This window comes from Mixophyes fleayi, chromosome 11, assembly GCF_038048845.1.
Source record: "Mixophyes fleayi isolate aMixFle1 chromosome 11, aMixFle1.hap1, whole genome shotgun sequence".
In the NCBI taxonomy this organism is placed as follows: Eukaryota; Metazoa; Chordata; class Amphibia; order Anura; family Limnodynastidae; genus Mixophyes; species Mixophyes fleayi.
In genome coordinates this window covers 77741285-77759700 of record NC_134412.1, presented here as the reverse complement: position 1 = coordinate 77759700, position 18416 = coordinate 77741285, and the positions used below count along the sequence as shown (strand labels likewise).

The following is an 18416-nucleotide window of genomic DNA, read 5'->3' as shown; positions in this document are numbered from 1 at the left end:
AAAATAATAAACTAATTTTCACCCCTTGCATTGTAACATGGTTTGTCCCGGAGAACATTTTTTGCCTTACGTTCCTTAATGACAGGGCTCATTGATTTGCGTCAATGGTCTCGCTCCCCACACTGACATCACACTGTATAGCCTATTACAGCAAGGGGCGGGGCCACAATTACACGCGAATCGCGTCATAACCCAGCCCCCCCCAACGCTCAGCTTGATGAAGGGCCAGCAACCAGGAGGATTACCTGCTCTCCCGGGAGTGCGGGAGGACTCCCAGAAATTCGGGAGTCTCCCGGACATTCTGGAAGAGAAGGCAACTATGGTTTAGACCAAACTGCAATATCACTCGGTGTATCTTTAAGGTTCTCTATCTGATCAACAAACTACTGGATTGTAAAATCTATCTCTCTAACGCTTGGCCAAACTTGGTCATTTCACAACCAAGTTAAATAACCGGATTGCTGTATACTAACCATTTTACTGAAGGACAATATGGAAGCCACCACTGACCAAAGGCTGAAATTACAGAAGTGATGGAAACCTGACTAAAACCTTTTTTTTCCATTTTCAAATGAATAAATGCCTTTTCACTGGACTTTTAAAAAGAGAACTTTTTTTTTTTAACTTTAGCTCCACCTGATCATATCGCCCAGCACGTTCTCTCTTTCTGGACAGTACAAGTCGAGTTGTCGCTTTTCAAACAATAAAGGGTTAAAAAGCAACTGCCCGCTGACACTGCACGAGAGTCACAGCTTCTGGATCACGGCTCTGTGATAATTACAGTAAAATATGGAGATGACTAAAGAGCAATGGAACCTTTGGTGGAAAAAAGTCTCTGTTCCACTCTATGAGGAGCGAGGAAACTATGGCACAGTCAGTCTGTCAGGGGAGCGTTCAGCTGAAGCTTGCTGAAAAAAAAAAAAGAAAAAAAGTGGAAAGCCCTAATCTGGGATTCTAAAGGCTCTCTCTCTGAAATCATATGGACCTCGCTGGATACTGGCAAATGCCAGCAACATTTTTTCCGTTTCAAGTGAAAAGTACCCTACTGTCATTGCTTGTGCTGGCAGGCCCAGAATACAAAGCACTGTTGTCACTTCAGTGGCACAATAACTGGCAGACAACACTGCCAGGACCTCTGACATTCACGAGCAGCCAGCATGAGTACGTTCTACTAATCAACAAGGTTCATTTTCAACTTGTAAACTCGAAAAATATTTTTGGGAAAATTATGGGTGTGCATTATTCTCCGTGGAAAACTTGACTTTTCTGTATGGAAAATGTGACTTTTCCAAATATAGGCATATAGGGATGCTTGTCCTATCAATTCAAAATGCCTTTATATAGAATTAATGGTCACATTACCTCATAAAAGGTCACATTACTTCACAAAATGACAGAATGCTTCCACTACCAAGCTATAGCTTTCTATCACAGCACTACTCTCTTTATACAAACGAAAATCTATACAAACTTGCATCGTTTTCAGGACTTTTATCGGCAGCAGTTTTGCGCACAACACGCACACTCAGTGGAGGCAGCCATTTTGGGAATGCCATCACAAGAATAAAGATTAGGGATATATTGCATACTTGCCAACTTTTCCTCGTTGGCTTCAGGGAGATCCCGGGGGAGGTGGGCGTGCAGGGGCTTGATGAATCGCATCATTTTGGTCCCGACCCCTAAACGGTTGTCACAATTTTGGCCAATTACAGCAGGGGGCAGGGCTATGATGACGCGATATTTGCATCATTAAGCCCCCCCCCCTCCCTGCCACTTATCTATTGCGGGGGCGCGAGCCAGGAGGTCTCCCAGCAATGCGGGAGGACATTCCGGGAGAGTAGGCAACTATGCATTAAAGAAAAGCAGCTAATGAATCTCTAGAGACTGAAGTGTCTTTTACATTTCTGTCTCCATTACTGAAGTCATGTTGTCTTACCTGTCAGTCTTTGATTAAATCTTGGTCTCCATGAAAATGGCCACCTCCATAGGCATCAATACATGGACATAGGACACAATTTCTGAACTGTGTCATCATGTCACAGATGGCGAAGTCAACCATGTCTTGTACTGGCTCAGCATCAGGGAGAATGCCAGACTCCTCAGGGAGTGAGGGAGATCACCCCTATTTCAGGGAGTCTCCCTGAATGTCAGGGAGAGTTGGCAAGTATGATATATTGTGCTCACCAGAACCATTATTACTATATCGGGGTGCAATCAGGGTTTGAGCACATATTAGGAATAAGGAAAAATTAATCCTCTGGAGTCACTTTTAGCAATACATTAAATATCACTAGGACCTTTTTAGTGCTATATAGTTATTTGAAAATGCACTCTGTGTTAAAAACAGGGAATATGAGTGGCTGATTTATTTAAGGGGTAAAAAGGCATTTTTTTTCGCCCAAAGAGTTTCTGCGGGCAATAAGTGCTATCACTGTCACCGGTGATGGCTTAACCATGCTTTCAATCTAATTAAAGCACTAAAAAAATATTCTTTTCCCTCAGAATTTTATTAATGCAATGATGAAACTGGACAGGTCTTTGTTAACATTTAGCTTCTTGAGTAACTTCTAATATTCTTCCAGTTTGCACAGGGACTATTATAATATATAATACAAGTTGTTTTCCTCATCAAGGTCATTCACCATACAGATTACAATAGGTGTTGATGGTGTGTTCACAGCACAAGCTTTAGGGATGGGTTCCAGTACCCAGTGTTTAATTTTAGAAGTAGTGTAATCGCAAGTTATTGGACTACTATTCTTACCTTGCTGGTGTGCTATTACCACAGGATAATACAACATAAGGAGGAAAATAGTTGTCTTGTGTTTTAATATCCCTTGTATATTACTAGTATTTCAGGGATAATTGAATATAGTCTGCAATAGTTGCCTCTCATCTGAACTTGGATATGGGAATGAAACATTGATTAATTAAAAATTATAGCTACAACAAAACTCATACCTGATAAAAGTCTTGATGAGTGGCCTGCATAGGCAAACCGAGGGGGGGGGGGGTTCCTAATGCCTGGAAACCCCCCTCCAAGCCTGGGGCACCGTATAATTGAGGTGGCTGGACCCTGCTCCCGCTTCACACAGCGCTGCTTGAAAAGGGAGAGCTGCGTGCACCTAACAGTAGTGCACGCAGCCAGGGCTGCCAAGAGGAATTCAGGGCCCGGGTACAACAAATTCATGGGGCCCCCCTCATAGTCGAGTAAGCCCTCAAATTTTTTTGCGCCGCCTAACGCCGGTGCATTACATTCAGGGGCGTGGCAATGCACCGTTGGGGGTGTGGCTAGCCTAACACCGGTGCAAATTTTTTGGGGGTGTGTGGTCATACATTTGGGGCGTGGCAATGCGCCATTGGGGCGTGGCTAGCACTAGATCCTGAATTCACCAGAGCGTCACATATGTCCCAGCACTCCTGACTTTTAAGACATCTAGCACCACAGTGTAGTATATAAAGAATGCAGTGTGTACACAAAGAGTTCAGTCTTGGCCTGCACCTTACATTGGGCACGACACTCACCAAAAATTCCCATTGTCCCTACTAGAATCGCAACATTTCACACACTGTGCTGCTCTCTCCTACCTGTTCTTCTCACTTTCACCACCTGTGACTGCTGCTTTCTTTAGTTGCAGCTTGTCCGGATCCTGAAATGTTGGAGGACCTATTTGGGGAAAAAAATGGCTACATTTAGAAAATTACAGCCAGCCCCGGCGTTAAATCAATAGCACCCACGATTAATAATTAGGCCTTCCTCCAGCCCCAACATTAAAATAATAGTATTCACATTTAATAAATAAATGTATTTCCCTTCCTGCAAACAGCCCCAGCAATACCTATTTCCCGCAACCATCACTGCCATTAATAAATTCATAGTCACATCTAATAAATAGACCTCATTCTCCCTAAACTCACCCCCATATTCAATAGCCCCCAAACCACCCCATCTTAAATTAATAGTCCCCACTATTAAATCTGCCTCTCCCCTTTTTTTTTTTTAAACTCTGTGCTTCTCTCCCCTTTTTTATTTATACTGTTTCTCTCCCCTTTTTTATTTATACTGTTTCTCTCCCCTTTTTTATTTATTCTGTGCTTCTCTCCACTTTTTTTATTTATTCTATGTTTCTCTCCCCTTTTTTATTTATACTGTGTCTCTCCCTTTTTTTTATTTATTCTGTGCTTCTCTCCCCTTTTTTATTTATTGTTTCTCTCCCCTTTTTTATTTATTCTCAGCCTCTCTCCCCCGTTGTTTTACTCCCCCTTCTTAATAGCACTGTCCCTTTCCTCCCCTTGCCTCTCTGTTCCTTTACTTACCTCCTGTCAGCTTCTTTCTTTTTCTCTTCTTCCTTCTCTTCTTTCTTCTAGCTTTGTCTTGTCTGGCGCTCCTCACTGACTGACAGGTGTGACTTGATGACGTCACGCCCGGCAGTCAGTGTGAATAGAGAAGAGGAGAGGAGGGACGCGGCGCCGTGGTCACGTGAGTATTTTTTTTTTTTTCTTTTTTATTGGTCCAGCTCCCCCCACCAACGATCCGACCCCCCCCCGCCGCGAAAAAAAAAAAAATACATAAAAAAACGCAAGATAGAAAAAAAATAAAAAAAAAAGGAAAAAAATAAAATTAGAACCGAGGGCCCAGCCTGGGCCCCCTGGCAAGCCCGGGTAAAATGTACCCGCTCCCCCCCCCGCGCTCTCGGCGGCCCTGCACGCAGCATTGCCCATGTATATTATGGGGATAGGAAGAGTTGGAGAGCAGCCAAGCACTGTCTAAAATTATAGCCACGCCCCCATGCATGCTGGTCACGCCCACTGGCGGCGTGGTGTGGAAACCCCCCTCTACAAATCCTGCGTTTAGCCTTGGCCTGTCATGGAAAGGGGCGTGGTCTTGCCTGAAATGGGTGTGGGCAATCAGGGCATTGATTAGGTCTAATTAGTCCTGATATTTGGAAGAGTGAGGACAAGTTTTCAAGTTTTGTTTACACATGCAATGGAGGAATAGTCATTTTCTGAATCTTCATCTTCTGGGCTTTTATTTATCAAGATTTCTGATTGGAAATTTGAGGCAAAGAATGCCACACCCACATCCAGCCAAACCACAAGTCTGCATCCATTTTGGACAAAACTACACCCTTTTCAGGTGATGAGTACCAGGAACAAAGAAAATTGGGGTCTGAACTTCCAACTTGCTGTCCGGAGAAAGAGAACTATTGTCAATGCAAAATGTCCATTTTGGCGCAAAAGTCTTGTACATATTCCACATATTGTAAGATCTGGTTGTCTGGTCTGATCTACGAACAACTGGAACTGTACCTAATTACACCATGCCTGTGGAGAACCAAATTGAACAGATTTGGTTGTTTGGCGACGGTGTCAAACTACCCTATCATGAGAGATTGAAGTATGGCAGTCAATGAGTGTATGCCGTATCAGTTTATCAGATGACCAGACTGGTTTAAAACAAACTGTTTTGACAAACTACCAACGTTCTGCTAGTTTGATGGATGCTAGCTACTGTATAAGTAGAATTAGCCTTTGATGAACAGACCCTTGAGAGAATACCAATTAGCAAAACACACTGCAAAAGAATCAGATTTCCTTCTAAAGTCAAAGGTTTAAATGAGAACAACCAAATTGTTCTGAGCAGCACAAAACCAGCTTTTGTGTGACTAACAATGAATTGCTTCCACTTTTAACCTTTTACTTTTACTATTATTTTTCTGAAAAATACAATTGAACAATAAGAAGACTGAGATCTCCTGAAATTAATAATCATTTTCTGCAGTGCTACAGCCAGGGCATGACTTTTTATTGAAATAAGCAAACCAGGAGGAGTGTGTGGCAACTCTTATTACATGGATATGTAATAATTAAAGCGGCTAGTAAACTCTTTTTTTTTCCCCAATGAAAGTGTGTCCAGGTCTCAAGGACCATACCTGTACTTGATTGCATGCAAAACAACTTAATCTAAAGCTGCACTACCACTTAGTAGTGACGGACCACCACTTCCCCCCAGCCGGAGCCCCAGGGTCATGCAATCAAATATCCAATGTTTCTGTAGGTATAGAACCAACAAATCAATTTAGTTTGTCAACTTAAAAAGGTGGCAGAGGCTTGGTGTGAGTGGGAGCACCAATCACAAGCTGCAATCTCTTGATTTTAGCTTGTGATTGGTCCTCCCACTCCCCGCCCATCACCACTGTTTTCGGCCATGGTTGTAAGAAGCAATTGCAACTAATTCAAGGAGCAGAGTGCAATTGCTGATGAGCAAGTCATCCCTGCCAATCACATCCTTTGACCCAACAATTTCCTGGAAACCTTTGCAGCCACATTCCGCTCAGAGAAGCTATAAGTGCGGAGGGGAAGAATTTGACACCCCCCTCATATAGATCTATTCCATATACTGTACTGTATTTATGCTAGTATTACTGTTATTAACTGCACTTTCATTTGTAGTGAGTATCAGTAATATGCATTTTGGGACTTTACAAAACAACTGGCAATTGCTAATGCAAAAAAACCCCCAAAAAACTGCTAATGCAAAAAGCAATGGAAACCTCAATAAATAGAAGGCAAACAGGGCAGCATTTTTCATTCATAACCTCATCTGACATGTAAAGATTTAACGTGCTGTGGTATTAGCCGGGCTGATCACATAGGTATTGGCAATCTAGACCTCTCACTTACATCACATTTTGCACTTATTTACCATATGGAACTTGCTCTCTGCCAAATCCAGCTCAGACATTACACTATTCAATGTATATAAACTGAAGCAGGTGCTGCTAAGAGACAATGTACCATATGAAGTACAAAAGTACAACATAAAAACCCTCTTACACAGTGACAGAGGCAATATATGAGCCCAAAGTTTCTGTGCCGGTTTGCGGGTATATGTGTGTTTGAAAGAAGTTCTCATTTAAAAGTATGTTTAATGGTGTCACAATAAGACCCACCTGGTCACACATGTCACGTGAGTGTGAAACAACACAAAACACATAGGGGTATATTTCCTAAAATGCGAGTTTGAAAAAGTAGAGATGTTGCCTATAGCAACCAATCAGATTCTAGCTGTCATTTGTTTAGTACATTCTACAAAATGACAGCTAGAATCTGATTGGTTGCTATAGGCAGCATCTACACTTTTTCAAACTCCCAGTGTAGTAAATATACTCCTAAGTGAATGACTTTGAATGAGCTTCTGCAGTGTTTGGGGGCAGGGCTAGCAATGTAATGTTTAGATATATAGGACGGCATTGATGTAATGTGAGGCTATTAATGTAAGTTGGGGTTGGGGAGGACTATTCATTTATTATAGGAGCTATTAATGGAATGTGGGTCTTTAAATTAAATATGGGGGCTAATTTTAATATGGTTTATTATTATGTATGTTTATTTGTTTGTTATGAAAGCTATTCATTTAATTTAGGGGCTGGTTAGAGGGGGATATGGCCTATTTATTAAATGTGACTGCCCAATTATTAGTTGTGTTGCTATTAAATTAATGCTGAAGCTACTTGGGGAGAGGGAGGCCTATAGTATTTACTCATTGCTCATCTTTTCAGCAGGTGAATTGTAACTATACCTTGTCCAATCAGGGCCCAAACATTCCAGGATTCAGATAAACAGCAACTGAGCTTAAGACATCAGCTGTAGCAGGTAATGAAAGCTGTAAGTGCAGGTAGGAGAGAGACTGTCTGCTGTTTCGATCCTGATAGGACAGTCTATATTTTAGTGGATGGTCCATGGCAGTCAGGACTAACTGCAGCGACAGTCAGGAGGTATATCCTGCTTCATATTGTGGAGCATGCACCATGTTGTTCTATTTGAAGGGGTTGGAGGTTGGCCTATCTCTGTCTAAATTGAGAGCCACCCCCTCTGCATGCTGATCATGCCCAAACCAGTGGCATGGTGGCACCCACATCTGTGGCACATGCATTAACCTGCAAACTGTTGATTTGATCCTTCGCACTGACATTTTGGCCCTGTCTACAAAACAAGGCCACTTTAAGAATATTTTCCAAGGCCACTTTGAATTCTCAATCCGCCCCAGGTTATGGAGAGTAATGAAATTTGGCAGGATTTGGTCAATGATTGGATGTGAGGTTGGAACGAGACATCAGACTCAGGGTTAGATTTACCAAACTGCGGGTTTGAAAAAGGTGGAGATGTTGCCTATAGCAACCAATCAGATTCTAGCTGTCATTTTGCAGAATGTACTAGATAAATGATACCTAGAATCTGATTGGTTGCTATAGGCAACATCTCCACTTTTTCAAACCCGCAGTTTAGCAAAGTTGACTCTCAGAGCCCAAACATGTGAAGTTGATGTGATGATTGGTAACAGTAATGTAAAATTTAGAGACATGAGGTACAGGGACTGGAGAAAATATAATCTGTTGTGTTTTGTATAACTTCCATACAAGTATTAGCAGCTATTTTCAGAATTTCTTTAATATACAGTATATTGGTATTTTTTTTTATAGTATCTAAGGTACTAAATTATTCCCATCATGTTTTAGTTACTTTATAGCTGATATCTATTGCCAGGATTCAAACATATCTATTAAATATATTCTTGTGTGATAAGACCATAATGAACTTGCAAACAAAAAATAGAGATTAGCTAATCGTCTTCTTGTGGTTCAGCCAATCAGGAACAAGGGGAAACATTATCCAAGGCTGTGCATGCTCCCTTATCTGCATTCTGCTTTGTATGGATCAGCGAGAACTGTACAGCCGACCCGCATCCAAACAAGGAATGGCATGTACTTTATTTGTGATGGCTAATTGCATCTTGTGGGTGAACAGAAACCCCAAAATTAAATTAATTAATAACTGCGGGGCAGGGGGGGAAACAATGTGCAAAAATTAGTTTAAGAGTTTTATTATTCTAAACCAGATTCAAAGATTCCGTGTTGTGTCTTGATTTTATTAAGCTCCTGGAAAATGCGGTTTTATGTTATAATAACCAAGCTTCCAGATAGACAAAGCTTCAACTGTTGGTGATAATAATTATGTTATGTTCTGTGCTATCAGAGAGGGGAAAACTCAGTTTTAGTCTAGAATTAAATTGTATTTCAAGGTAATGTGATACAATGATAGCACTGCCAGAAGTAGTGTTGTTCACATCTATACGGCCCTGGAGCATCATGTACGTGGAGGTCCTGCAATTCTGTAATGATAACAATTATCTTATAAATAGAATTTGCTTCTCTTGTTTCAGCTGTGCCCTCTTCCACTCAGAATGTAAGCTCTCTAATGAGCAGGGTCCTTCATACCCTTTGTTTTCATGTCTGCATTTATTCTGTCTACCTTGTATGTCCCTGTTTTATGTATGTCCTGTTTTCCCTACTGTAAGTCAGGTAAACAAAAATGTAAATAAAAAGCTTGTACATTTTTAAAGACAAAAAACCTCTCTAAAAAAAGTGAAAGTTTGCTGTAGAAAAACATAAAATTGCCAAGATACCATTCTACCCAAAATATTACCAGGCATAGCAGCATAAGGTAGCTCCCTTCTCTTAGCTAGATTTCAGCACCTGCAATCTACACTGTCATCATATTCACCCTCATCATTGTGTACATCTTCCTCAAACAATACTAATTCATCCCAGCTGGAATCCACCATCACAGAAGTATGTGTACTTTGATGTAATTGCAGATAATGGCCTTCCTCATGGAATTTGTAGTTCATTTTATGGCAGAGCTGTCACGATTTTTGGGCAATACTTTTACAGCAGAGCAAATGTCAAAATGATGTGCTGACTCTGTCAGGAGACGTCATTACAAGATGTTGATAGCTCTTGGATCCTGGCGAAGCTAATCAAGTCCTAGATCTACAATTACAATATGGTTAGCAGATTTGTTTCGTTTAATTTGCTCCTTCAATTTCTCTAGCTGCTTCTCAAAAAGTATAATTAAGGCAATCCCTTGACTCAAGCTAACTGTGTGTGCACTCTCTTCACAGGTGACTACTTCGCTGGACTAAAGTACATTCCCCCTCAAATTCTAGTCTTCTTGCAGCTACTGCATTCTCCTACATGCTGTTGCAGAATCATAACCCTAAATTTTTCGGGACACAGACAGCATATCCTGCATGTCAATGTCATTTTTTAAAAAGTGTGTAATGCTCTAACAATATTGGTGGCGTTATCAGAAATCACATATCGTCAGGAGGGCTAAGCAGGATTAGCCATGTTGCAATGACATCCCTTGGCTTTTGTCAGCTGTATGCCTCCTAGTGAAGCCTACTTCTGAAAAATGTGACGTACTTGGGTACATGCTGCTGCTGTTCCTGCTGGTGAAGGCCAAAACCAAAACACAAAGCTAATCCAGATCCAAAACCAAATCCTACCACTTCACGGGGGTCAGTGAGCATCTCTAGTTTTAATGCAGAGCAGGATCTCTGTGTTACTTATTTTACCTGCTTAGAAAATGTACTGTGGGGGGTTTGAATGAGAGGAACTTTGAGTGGGTACATGGGGCAAGCAACGGTAAATACACTGTTCTGACTCTCGGTCATTGATTTAGTAGGGAAACCATGTCTATTTATTACCTACTGACCGCAAAATTGCCACGAAAATTATCATCCTTATCAATGCTTTTCACAGCAATACAGGATGAAGTTTCTGGGCCATTTATCAAAAAGCCACGCCGGGACAGCGCACCATATAAGAGGCTGTCCCAGCGATGACTCAGTTACAACTCCGGATTCTAAGAACGGAGGAGAGGAGCACGAAGCCTGACTGGGACGGATCCGAAGATGTGGATGGCTTAGTGGTTAGCTCACAGCACTGGGGTCACGAGTTTAATAAAATGCTTATAGTTGATAACATAACCAAAAGACCTTAGTCTTAACCTTAAATCTTAAGTAATATAATAAAAGACGCAACACAGACTTGTTGGCAAATTAACTCTCATTTATTTAAATAAACTGAAGCTGCGATGGTGGCGGGAGAACACTGTATTCGACCTCGTCCATTCTCAAAAACGCACACTGTTTGTTACCCTTAATGGGACAACCGTCCCCAGGCTATCCAGAATCCGCACCCTTCTGGGCTAATCCCAGGCTATCCGGAACCCGCACCCCTCTGGGCTAATCCCAGGCTATCCGGAACCTGCACCCCTCTTGGCTAATCCCAGGCTATCCGGAACCTGCACCCCTCTTGGCTAATCCCAGGCTATCCAGAACCCGCACCCCTCTGGGCTAATCCCAGGCTATCCAGAACCCGCACCCCTCTGGGCTAATCCCAGGCTATCCAGAACCCGCCCCCCTCTGGGCTAATCGCAAGTCAGCTCGTCTGGGCTAACTTGCACTGCAGGTCAGCCCAGACAAGCTGTACTTGCACCGAACCTAAGCCGATTATTCGAAGGGTACGGGTTCCAAACACCTGACTAACATAAATATGTGCTTAACCACTTTGTATTCTACCGTACAGTGTTCACCTGCCATGTTAAAAGCAGCACCAGCAGCATTACGGCAGACCATGCCGTTTCACACACCGAGCACCTCCTGCTACCTCCATGGTTGCTAATAACATCCGCTTCTCACCAAGGCCCATGGACATGTGGTACCAATTGATTTAATGCCGGGGCTGGTTGGAATATCTCCCAGCCTTGTCTGGACGACCACAGTCACATGACACATGATGTAATGTGCAGAGAGGCTTTGGAACGCCACTCTGAACTCTGTGAATTATAAAATCTTTTCTTTTTCCCCTCCCTCCTCTGCCTTCACATAACATGCTGAGAGCTGTGAGCCTGTGTTTGTGTGACTGTCAGACAAATTTTTTGCAGACTCCAGAGAGATTTTTTGAAAAGGACATAATAATCTGCAGAAAGACAGCTAAGAAAGAAAAATGACTATGAGATGTATGTTTAAAAGTTACTAAACTTGCTATTTAACAGAAAAAAGCCTAAGAGGAATTGCTGCTTTCAATCTGAATTAGAATGTTTTATGTAAGTTCCTTCCTTCCGTTATGTACACACACTACAGGAAGTATATGGTGCACCTTACACACACGTCCCCCATATTTACCAAAAGGAGAGACGCTGAAACAGTGATGTTCAGGTTCATAAAATCTTCACTTTATCTCCATGATAAAAGATCATGGGGTACTCTCATCAAGCTGCGGGTTTGAAAAAGTGGAGATGTTGCCTATAGCGACCAATAAAATTCTAGCTGTCATTTTGTAGAATGTAATAAATAAATGACAGCTAGAATCTGACTGGTTACTATAGGCAACATCTACTCTTTTTCAAACCCATAGCTTGATAAATTTATCCCCATGCACTTAATTCTGCTGATTCATATATATAATATATATATATATATATATATATATATATAGTATATCACTTTTCATCTACATTGTGAAGTGTCTCATGACTTACTGGTTCCTGGTGACAAATACTTTAAGCTACTTTATCAAATGTGACTTTGATGTCCAATTATATATATCTGCTGCAGGCTCTTAATGTATGTAAGTAAATAGTAACATTCCTAGAGATCAGGCTGTCACTGTTACACAAACGGTCTCTCCGTGCACATACATCTCTTGAAACTTGTTTCCTTAAAGCAGAATAAGTTACGCCAACTGATCAGCTGAGTTTTGTCTGAATACCCTATAACCTGTTACTGGTTGTCTAAGGCCATGTGTGCACCCCTGCTTGTTTTGGCTCCAGTTGGGTTGTTCATACAGTGAACAGTTTAGAGACAGATACTACAATAGAGATTACTGATCCCTACGGAGAGAGGGAGACTGGCTGCAGTAGGTGTATGTCCCCCATCCATCGTTCACTTCTGTAAAGCCACAGTATGCACTAAACTTCCATCTCTCCGTACAGATCATCTGTATGCGAGTATCTATGACTTGTCCAACCTGAATGGAGGTAAGTTGGATTTAAAAAAAAAAAAAACAAACAAAACACTCCTCTAGACTATAAAGATATACAAATGCTGCCTGATGGGTTGTGGCAGTAAACTAAAACCATCAAATTGAATCTCTATGTGTGCTGTCAGTTTGAGTCCTGGCATTAAAAGAATGACATGGAAATAGGTGATGGCTCAGTCAGCAGTGTCAGTTATCTGTTTGTCAGGGATGATGTAGTAAGATGATGATGATGATGATGATGTAGTAATTCAGTCTACTTGCTGGTAAGCTTGAATAAGTTCTTAGGGCAGTGGTTCCCAAACTGTGCGCCGTGGCTCCCTTGGGTGCCGAAATGATCTCACAGGGGTGCTGCAGCCAGGGCCGATGAAAAGCAAGGCGGGGGACTACTTGGTAACTCGAACTGTGAAACTGTGAAAGTTTGGGATTCACTGTCTTAGGGTCTCATTTAACAATTTTTTGGACTTTTACCTGTTAGGTATCATCTGTTATCGCAGCGATGACAGATGACTTTTCTGGGCCATTTACTATAATAATAATCATGTCAGGACAGAGCGTCTGATAGGAGGCTGTCCCGGAAATGACTCTTTTCTAGTGAACACTCTGGGTTCTAATCTGGGGGTAAATGTATTAAGCATCGGTTTCTGCAAGTCGCCAGATATCGGTGACTTTGCAGGGGAAATTTAAAGCGGTAATGGCTTTCAAAGGTAAAACTTGCCTTGAAAGCGATTGCTGTCTTAAATTTCCTCTGCAAAGTCGCCGATATCCGGCGACTTGCAGAAACCGATGCTTAATACATTTTACCCCCCTGGAGTCTTTACTGGGCATGCGTGACCTAGGGTCGCACATGCGCAGTTACCAGTTGCGTTAAACAGTGCAGGAGAGAACCTGGAGGATGCTGGAGAGGGAGTCGAAGGTCCCTCGCCTGCGATGTTCTCTCCATAGGATTAAATGGCGAATGCCATCTTCTGACAGAGCTTAAATTTAACCCATTGAGCACTATGGGGACTGCTGCATTGTGCGGTGCTTTTCTTAAATTACCATTGTTTTGGCATGATAATAGACTCCTTAGACAATTACAGCTGCCTACAGTGACATTTTAGGTAATGGAGGTAGGCATAGGGGTTCTGCTGTGTGAAGCAGAGTACAGGGCAGCCTAGCACTTCAAAAGTGCTATGCGCGCTGCCAGAGGTGTGCCCACGCCCCCACTGTGACATGGCCACGCCCCCACTGTGACATGGCCACGCCCCCTGTCCTGATTGAAGAAGAGGTAAAGTGGGGAGGTATGATACCATGAGATACAGTATGGAAGGTGCTCAAAAATTTGGATCCATTTCACAATCCACAGCCATATCCACACAAGCCATGACCAGATACACAAAACCACCCAAATTTCAGACTGGACCATGCACGTATTCCTCATTTGATACCCCCTTTTGGCCACTGAATATCGTGCTATCCTGGGAAAATCTGGAATGGTAGAATCTGCTTAGGAAAGTACTGGATAAACGACTTTGACCTGTGCTCACAACATCTGAATAGTCAGTTGAATGAAAATGCACTTTAAAAACACGCTCAATAAATAAAATAAAGCTTCGATATAATGACCGTTCCATCCGTTACTTGAAGACAGATGCTGGATCATGCCATAGCCAGAGGCTACGGGTGAAGCCCCATAAGTTTCGGGACTGGGCTTTACTGCGCATGCACTGACCCCCGCGTATGTTCATAATGATCTCTCAGTTGGTGTTGCTGACTTTCAGAGTAAAGTAAATCCTATAATAATGGAAATACTTTGCATTGGGAGGGCGACTGGGCGTGATTTTAAATGGGGCAGGAAAGTGTGTTGCAGGTAGTCATTACTTTGACATGACTTTGCTCTAACACACGCTTACACACTCTCCCGGAATGTCCAGGAGACTTCCAAATTCCGTGTAGGTTTCTCAGAGTTCCGAGAGAGCAACCCACAATGGTGCAATTCACTGCAAATTGGGCCATTTTGGATTCACCCTCTGCAGCAAAATGATGCGTTCATGGCATTTCTCTGGGGAACTGGGGACAAAATTATGTGATTTACGGCATCAAGCCCCCCCTCTACCCCTGCAGTTCATCTCCCGGACAGGACAGAAATAGTTGGCAACTATACTTTAAGATACTATAGAACAGCTGGGAGCATGTTCAGCTCCCATAGAGGTATTCAAGAGCTTTTCACATCTGCAAGCTTGCTGTAGACATCTATTCCAAGAGCACACTCATTAAAAAGTGATCCAACCCTTGCACAAACACAGGCGTGCAGTTCTCAATTGTGCTGCTAGCTGTAACTGGCCATTGGTATCAGTAATGTGGAATAGACTTTAATAGAATTATGGAAAAGCTCAGCAAGTAACTTCTAACTGGTTTTCTAGATAAACTACAGTTCTGACATCCAAGAAAATGCATTACCGTATATCAAAATATAATTTTTTCAGAATGATGTACATTTAACAAAAAAAAGTCCCAATTCTGATGGAATGCCTTCCTTTTTGGTCAAGTATCTGTCACTCACTCAGCCATTCATGCAGTCTACCTATACTCATGCCATACTCGCAGAACTAATGTATGTTAGAAAATATAGACTGTAAGCTCCAATGGGGGCAGGGACTGCTGCGAGTGAGTTCTCTGTACAGCGCTGCGGAATTGGTTGCGCTATATAAATAACTGATGATGTGGTACAGTATTTACTTTAGCCCCGAGTTGGACTATGGCAATTGTCTAAACAAAATCTGACTTCAGGTCGGATATATGCAGCTGTGTTTTCACACTTATGTTTATAAACAGTTTTATTATAATATTAGTCTTTGGGATATCACTATTATCATAAACTATGTTTCACACGGCTAAACAAGATTACAAGGAATGTAATTCATTGCAAAACACTCTACTTCCTGGGTAAATAATTAAATGTAGGTGGTTTCACTTTAAGCAGCAAAGTGTTTGGGTAAACTCAGTCTCTTTACAGCTGTACTGTCTTAACAGCTGTCATCCAGGGACCCTGCGTATAAGAATATATGAGGTATATTATGTATTATGACGGTCGGTGCCCAGGGATGAACAATCCGCCTTTATAAATATACAGACGACTGTTGGATGGTTTGACTTTCTGATTTTCAGAAAAAGAACCTCATCCATTCAGCAAGTAATAAATGACTTCCTGAGTGTAGTGATGTTATGACAAGCAAGGTTATATGATATATTAGACTCTAGGCGGCTCAATTGGTCGCTTCCGCTGATACGCATATCTCATGCGAGTTCTGGAGGGCTGGCGCACCATACACCAAGCTGTGCTGACGACCAGCAGCACTATTTTGCCGCGATTGATTGGCTGATGGCATAGTCACCCCTCCAGCTGATAGTACTTAAATCGTTAGCCTCACAGCTGTCTATCAATTGACCTTTTTATTTGGACTACTGCAGAAAAGAAGTTTCCCATTTGATATTTAAAAGTAAAACAAAAAAACAACAGATGTTTGTATTTAATTACGAGACATGCAATTCAAATAACAGCTCAAGACACATTATATACAAGTAGGGCAATGCTACGTTATAATTTACTACTAACACCCTCAAGCCACAGGTCTACGTTATCCCGGGGTGCAAATATACACACTTGAAACTCCTGACATACATCTGGCGCCAATGCTACTATTTTTGAGCTGGATACCTTAGAATGAACATTTGTATACAAATACGCTTTATTTTGTGTGCATTTTTTCTAAGAACGTTTGGAGCACAAATTCGCCCCCTTCTAAATGTGCCCCAGATGTCAACATTTTGGTCAATTTTTTTTCCAAGGTCTTAATGATTGCACTACTTCCCTGGCTCCTTAGCACTTCAAATGATTCTTAAATATAGCTGGTTGGCTACTGAATTCTGCACCTCCTTGTCCACAACACAATATGATTAACTATAGAACAGGTCTTTGCTACTTAGGGGGGAGTAGGCAGCTATCCAATTCTTTTTCTGTGGCCATAACTTTGCATGATATTCTCTATATTGTTTCACTTCATGTTGTATTAATAGTAATAAATGATGTGTTGCACTTTTGCCACTTCTCACATAAATACCTGGCAAGCTCTGCTAGATTAGATAAGCACTTTTCGACTCTCCTACTGTTGGGGAACTACAAGTCTAAGCATGTCCGCCAAGGCATAGGCTGTCAGGGCATGCTGCCAAATCCTGCTCTAACCCCATAAAATCTAAAATAAAATAATGCACTCACAGGTAACATGAGCACATGTTGTAAAGTTAGAATGATTACTTGTTTAATAATGAAGTCATGACAGAATTCACCTGTATCCCATTACTCCTAAATCTCCCACTGGACGATAAGACCAACTCAAATTTCACTCCACACAAATTGCACCATGACCTGGTTCTGTGAGTGGACCAGGAAGCTGTCAGCTGATAGAGTCACTTACCTGCTTTTGGAATGGTCTGTCCTGCGGCAGGCAAAAGAAGAGTTTGCAGAAACAGTCCTAGGAAGACCAACATATCAAAGTGCAGGGTGGTGAACTTATCTCTGCTTCCAAAACTTCTTCAGATCAGGCATGTTCCTCAGCAGGGGACATCAGAGGGTCCTTCTTCTAAGCCTCTCATCCCTGGGGAGTCTTATAGAACAGGTTTATTTCAACAATGACCCCCTCTCCTGCCCAAGACGCACAGGCTGCCCTGCTGCCAGTGGAAGTTTGCAATACTTAGATGTCATGAGAAGATTTCTTCAGTGATTGCAGAGTTAGCAATGTGAGGAGAGGAATGTACTTAGGGGAGGGGGGCAGGTTGCTGCAGCTATGGCACGGGAGTCTTGCTGCAAAAAACAAGCTGTGTACTCATCCCAAGCTGTGGCTTCTCCTGCCCCTACGTGTTATACAGGGTAAGGGAAAGAAAAAGTTTAATTCTCAATCTCTACACACCCTCTGTGGACTCAGACACTGGGGAGAGCAGGGATCCTGCGAGGTCCTATTGCCAGTCTCATTGTTTAAAGAATTTCATTGTGATTTCACGCTGCAACAGCTGGATGCAAATGTACAACAAGACTTGTACGAGTTATAGACAGAAAGTCAAGTGGTTGTTGCAAGAAAAAAAACTATGCTCACCGTAGTATAGGGGCTCTGTGTTTTATCAACAGGGTGAGAAAGAACAAGTGAGCTTTGGGATGTGTTCTGACAACTGATCAACCAACCTTTCAATAACTGGAAAGCTTTCATCGTCATCATCATCACCATTTATTTATATAGCGCAACTAATTCCGCAGCGCTGTACAGAGAACTCACATCAGTTCCTGGCCCATTGGAGCTTACAGTCAATTTACAATCTAAATTCCTTAACAAACACGCACACACAGACAAATAGAGACACAGACAAATAAAGACACAGACTAGGGTCAATTTGTTAGCAGCCAATTAACCTACTAGTATGTTTTTGGAATGTGGGAGAAAACCAGAGCACCAGGAAGAAACCCACGCAAACACGGGGAGAACATACAAACTTCTC

At 42.0% G+C, this 18416-nt stretch overlaps 1 protein-coding gene across 4 annotated transcripts in view; it reads right to left on the bottom strand.

The window, feature by feature from the left end:
* The window catches only part of VWA1 (von Willebrand factor A domain containing 1), an 85869-nt gene extending 68061 nt beyond the window's left edge, over positions 1-17808 (bottom strand). For all 4 annotated transcript variants that reach the window (XM_075189798.1, XM_075189799.1, XM_075189801.1 and 1 more), the window contains exon 1: positions 17345-17808. In XM_075189798.1, coding sequence (XP_075045899.1) covers positions 17345-17417 — 73 coding nt within the window. In that variant the 5' untranslated portion in view covers positions 17418-17808. The remainder of the gene's footprint in view (positions 1-17344) is intronic.
* Between the last annotated feature and the right edge of the window lie 608 nt (positions 17809-18416).